This window comes from Lactuca virosa, chromosome 5 (genome assembly GCF_052849685.1).
Source record: "Lactuca virosa cultivar CGN04683 chromosome 5, Lactuca_virosa_CGN04683_v6, whole genome shotgun sequence".
Taxonomy (NCBI): Eukaryota; Viridiplantae; Streptophyta; class Magnoliopsida; order Asterales; family Asteraceae; genus Lactuca; species Lactuca virosa.
In genome coordinates this window covers 168,339,853-168,345,869 of record NC_136430.1, presented here as the reverse complement: position 1 = coordinate 168,345,869, position 6,017 = coordinate 168,339,853, and the positions used below count along the sequence as shown (strand labels likewise).

General features: G+C 35.6%; 1 protein-coding gene across 1 annotated transcript; it reads left to right on the top strand.

The window, feature by feature from the left end:
- The first annotated feature begins 1,385 nt into the window (after positions 1–1,385).
- LOC145117011 (CASP-like protein 1) lies at positions 1,386–2,641 on the top strand. Its single transcript, XM_079053313.1, has 3 exons — positions 1,386–1,812; positions 1,912–2,041; positions 2,174–2,641. Exons 1-3 carry the CDS (start codon positions 1,556–1,558, stop codon positions 2,399–2,401), a joined length of 615 nt encoding a protein of 204 aa, XP_078909439.1. The 5' UTR covers positions 1,386–1,555; the 3' UTR covers positions 2,402–2,641.
- The last annotated feature ends 3,376 nt before the right edge of the window (positions 2,642–6,017 follow it).

Below are 6,017 nucleotides of genomic sequence, written 5' to 3'. Positions count from 1 at the left end.
TGATTTATTGAGTAATTAGTTTATAATCCGTGGGAACCACGGTTACAAAATTAATTAAACTTTTATAGTAAAAGATTAAAATTATTAATCAATTATTTTAAATAAATTATTTCAAATAAGTTATTAGTTAAGAAATATTTTTTTAGTTATATAAAATTATAATCGTTGATTTAAATAAATACATGACCTTATAATCTGTATTAATTTTATTTTAAATTTTATTCTAATGTTATTAATTTAATATAATTAGAATAAGAAATTTAAAATTTAAAATTTGAAATAAAGAATCAACAGGTAGACAAATAACATGGCATTAATTAGAAGACGTACGATTATAAATGACAAAAAAAGAATAAACTTATTTTTTTATTAGAATAGAGACCTTATTCCCCACATCTACACGAACAACACACAAAAATTGTTTGAGTTTTGCTTGTTTGAAGTTAAAACTACTATGGTATATTCAACGATAAGTTATAACACTTCAAACTGATTATCAAAACCCTGCACGTTATTCTAGAGAATGTTGGCTATTGATTCTTTATTTCTTAAATTTAAGATAAGATCTACAAAACAATATCTCCTTCAAGCAAGTGATTCGTTATTTCATTAGTTAAATGATAATCAAGTCAACTATTTCATTAATTAAGATAATGACATCAGTGGACCAAGTAATTTTTAAGAAGACGCCAAGTGTTGTGTATTGCTACCAGTTTAATAGGGTAGGTAAATCATTATTTCACCAAAGTTAGATTGGTTATAGCCCGGTTAAATCTAAAACCTTATTAAGAAATACTCATTTCCTGAAACACTAAGGAAGCATACTTAAAAGTGGATCTCAAATACAACAAAAAAAATAACAAAACCCAAAAAGGACAAACTAGCAAGGCACTAGTTATGTATCCAGATATGGGTACTATACACCGACTTTAGGACTACTACACTAGCTAGTTTCACCAATTATAGATCCAACCAATTAATCCTTGCAGGTCATATTCTTGATCCACTGAAACGAATACATTTGGATTTCAATAAATAGCTGCTTACTGTTTCGATCAAACTGGTTTGCAAAAGAGATATTTAGATTATTGTTTTTGTACATGATTAATTAATTTCTTAAAATGTGTAAACTTGGACAAAAGAGTGATGGCACACGCCATTATAACTTATACTCGAAATTACTCAATTTGATGAGTTACCTAACTAGTAGGATTTGTCTATTTTACATCATCTTTTAAATGAGGTAGCTTTATTAGAACTAGGCAGATTATGTATACCTGCTGTATATCCATAAAAAATATTGTTTGGACTTCTTGTGCAATCAACTAATAAATATTATACGGACCATTGAGTTTTATGTTTCTTTTATTTCACAACGACTTCAAAGTGGATCGTTTAACAGGAGGCTTTAATCTATACCATGTGTGTCATGAGCATCCTAAAAATATCGACCCAAATCAGTTGACAAAAAGTAGTATGAAACTACCACCAAAGCCCCAACCATACCTTCACAAAACACAAGCTTCACTTTGCTTCTTTCCAAATTCTGGTAGCCATGGGATCGTATGACGCCACATCTCCTCCACCTGCCACTGCCGGACCACCAGGGAAGCAGTCAGAACCACCACCAAAATACAATGTAATTAATTCAAGTCTGGTGGTCGTTGTTGTTGGTTTAAGGATGTTTGTATTCACGACAGCTTTAGTTGCAATCATTGTTATGGTCACTTCTAAACAAACTAAATTGATTCCAGTTGCCCCAGGCGTGGCAATACCATTGTCTGCAGAATTAAATTATGTCCCATCTTTCATGTAAGTATTCAATAAACTTTGTTTGTTGAACCGATGTTTATGAGTTCGAGAATAACAACAGTTAATAGGAAGTGTCGTTATATATGTAACATGTTGCAGATACTTGGTAACAGCGCTCTCAGTTGCTTGCTTATACAGCATCGTCTCAAGTGTGCTATCCGTTTTGGCACTTATGAAGCCAAGAGGAAGCTCCACAAAACTGCAGCTTCATTTTGTGATGATTGATGCTGTAAGTTGACTACAAGTTGTATCAATCTTTCATAAAAATGAATTTTTCTGACTTAAATGTACATAATTGTGAATCCAAACCTCCTTACTTAAGCTTTAGTGAACTAACATAAAATCAATTCTTGTGGTGCAGTTGCTATTAGGGATTCTGGCTTCAGCAACAGGAGCAGCAATTGGAGTCGCATACATTGGATTCAAAGGGAACTCTCATAGCAGATGGAACAAGGTGTGTAATACATATGATTCCTTCTGCTTACGTGGTGCTGTCTCTTTTATTCTATCACTCGTGTCCTCTATAACACTTCTACTACTCGTTTGGCTCTCCATTCAAATGCTTTACAAGAAGACCACAAGGAGATAATTCAATCAACACCAAATATATTTACTTCCCATGTACGTACCAGTTTCATGTTATTTGTTTTGCGTCAATAAAATTCAGTATGTATATGTTTTTCGTTGTGGCCGTTTGGCTTTAGGAAGATGATACGAGACTGTTGATTACTTTTTCATACCAAGGCCTTACATGTCCTATGTCATTGTAGGTAAGCAATGTGAATGCATGTAGAGATGGTCAAATTAAATCTTTTACTTCTTTTATTTACCTATAGGTATTACGTATAATATTTGTTTAACTCCCCTACTTCATATGATAGCTTGAACGGTTATTTTATAACGTAAGCAACTTTAATATATAATCATACTACAAGAAAAGAGGGTATTAGATGATGGGAAAAACGCAGCCACAACGGTAAATAACAATGCGGAATAATACTTCGTTTGACTAAATTATTCCCGTCTTGAATGAACCTTTTAGGATGCAAACAAATATGATAATTTCAATTGCAACAAATCAACCCCAATGCAAGTTATATGATCAATATAATCAACCCAAAACAATAAGTAATCAACCAATAAAGACACCGAAATTTTAGCGTGGAAACCTCTCAAGAAAAGAGAGTAAAACCACGGGACTACTAGAGCTGCTTCAAATCCACTATCACCAATATTAGAGCAATACAAAGTCTTCTCTAGATGTACTAGAGACATACAATAATCATCATATACTTGGAACTAAATCACATCAAGCATATGGAATCCAATAAGCAAAGACAAAGAAGAATATCACCAAAAACGTTACTGATTTCCAGCAGCAAACAGAAGCGACGATTCCTGAGTCTCTGGAGCTGATCTTGACAATCAACCGTTGGATCTGAAGGCTTCGATGTTGGGAAGCTGCTGTCCAAAAATGAGAGAAAACCGACCTCTGGATCTCCGGGAAATTACCAAACAATGCAGGTGTATCTTCAAAAACGGGAATTGAGAAAAAACTCTCTTTTGCTTCTTACTGTTTCTAACTCTCTTGGTGGCTGAAAAATATTGTGTGTTGTTGAAATTAGGGCATGTAACACACACACATACATATATATATATATATATATATATATATATATATATATATATATATATATATATATATATATATATATAATGGGCTAAAGAAGTGGGCTTTCCTCATGGGCTAAAAAACCCAAGAGAAAACCCAACAAATCTCCCCATTTTTGGCCTATGAGGAAGAGTTCGCCATCCCGGCGATTGAGCAACATATCTTCAACTTCTCCCTTGCTAAAGCTTTAGTCAACATATCGGAACCATTATCATCAGTATGAATTTTCTGAAGTTCAAACAAGTTGTCTTCAATAGCATCTCTAATCCAATAATACCTCACATCGATATGTTTTGTTCTTTTGTGAAACATAGAATTCTTAGCAAGGTGAATGACACTTTGATTATCACAAAGAACCACGTAGTGTTTTTGTATAAATCCAAGCTCTTGCATAAATCTTTTTAGCCACAATAACTCTTTGCATGCCTCTGTTGCTGCCATATACTCAACCTCAGTGGTGGACAAGGCAACACACTTTTGGAGTCGTGACTGCCATGACACAGCTCCCCCTGCACAAGTCATCAAATATCCAGAAGTGGATTTCATGTTGTCCTTATTTCCTGCCATATCATAATCTGTATAACCAACAAGCATAGGTGCTCCATTTCCAAATGTTATACCCAATTTTGAAGTACCACGTAGATATCTGAAAATCCACTTAACAGCTTCCCAATGCTTCTTTCCCGGATTTGACAGAAACCGACTAACAACACCAACTGCATGGACAATATCTGGCCTTGTACACACCATGTCATACATCAAACTCCCAATGGATGATGCATATGGAACTCTATCCATCTCTTCAATCTCCTTCTTAGTAGAAGGGCAATCTCTAGCAGTCAACTTAAAGTTGGTAGTTAGAGGCGAACTAACCACTTTAGCTTTATCCATGTTGAATCTGCAAAGCACCTTCTCAATGTATTACTCTTGTGACATATGCAACTTCTTTGAAGCTCTATCTCTAATAATCCGAATGCCAAGAATCTGTTTTGCCGGCCCCAAGTCTTTCATAGCAAAAGACTTGCTCAATTGTTTCTTCAGCTGAACAATTCTCTCCGCATTCTTGCCAACAATCAACATATCATCAACATAAAGCAACAAAATGATGAAATCATCATCACCAAACCTTTGGAAGAAAACACGGTGATCTGAAGTAGTCTTGTGGTAGCCTTGCTCACCCATGACTCACTCAAATTTCTTGTACCATTGTCTTGGTGCTTTTTTTCAACCCATAAAGACTTTTCTGAAGCCTACACACATAGTCTTCTTTGCCTTTAACCTGAAAACCTTCAGGTTGCTCCATATAGATTTCCTTGTCCAAGTCACCATGAAGGAAAGCTGTCTTGCAATCCATTTGCTCAACCTCAAGATCAAGGCTAGCAACCAAACCAAGAATCACCCGAATGGAACCCATCTTCACGACCGGAGAGAAAATCTCATCAAAATCAATACCCTTTCTTTGACTGAACCCTTTGACCACCAATCTAGCCTTGTACCTAGGCCGTGAGGTATGTTCTTCAATCTTCACTTTGTAGACCCACTTGTTCTTCAAATCTCTCTTGCCTTTAGGCAACTTCACCAACTCAAAGGTATTGTTTTCATGCAAGGAATTCATCTCATCTTGCATAGCTTCAACCCACTCTCTTTTATGCTCATCTTCCATAGCTTCTACATAACAATCATGTTCTCCCCCATCAGTGACTAAAACATACTCATCGGCAGAATAACATGTGGAAGGATGACGATCTCTCGTAGACCGCCTGAGTGGGACAAATGGTGGTATATCAGGTACTGGCAACTCTGGATTGAATATCCTCATCCAACTCCGACTGCTCTGGAACATCATTGTCATCAGTACCTTGTTGTTCATCATTCTGAACATCTTCATTAATTTGCTCAAAATGTTGAGGGGGAACCGGATCCAAATCAACACGATCATCATTAGATTGAGGAACTATCTTTGTCTTCTCAATATCTTTTAAACTCTGATCTTCAACAAATACAACATCACGACTCCTTACGAGTTTCTTCAGAACTGGATCATATAACCTGTAACCGAATTCATCTTGACCATAACCAAGGAATATACACAGCTTGGTCTTCACTTCAAGCATTGATCTTTCATCTTTGGGAATATGCACAAAAGCCTTGCATCCAAAGACCCGTAAATGACGATACGAAACATCTTTTCCACTCCAAACCCTATCAGGAACATCAAAAGACAAAGGACACAAGGAGTAATGTAACATCCATAAAATTTAAGCCAATTTAAAACATTTTAAATCCGTTCAAAAACCATTAAGTTAATACAACTTGTTTTCAAAACAGTTTCAAACATCAGAGTATTCCCAGAACCCAATCATAAAATCATGAAATATGAGGAGCGGTACGATCACGCCTTTGCCTTGCCACGATCACCTGATGTACCTGAAACAATAAACTGAAACCGTAAGCTCGAAATCTTAGTGAGTTCCCCCAAAATACCCATACACACATAACCATACACATACAACAATAAACATCATACAATGGG

Coding starts and splice junctions, on each gene's coding strand:
- LOC145117011 (XM_079053313.1), top strand. CDS start 1,556: ATGGGATCGTATGACGCCACATCTCCTCCACCTGCCACTGCCGGACCA. Junction 1,813..1,911: donor AATTATGTCCCATCTTTCAT/GTAAGTATTCAA, acceptor AACATGTTGCAG/ATACTTGGTAACAGCGCTCT. Junction 2,042..2,173: donor ATTTTGTGATGATTGATGCT/GTAAGTTGACTA, acceptor CTTGTGGTGCAG/TTGCTATTAGGGATTCTGGC.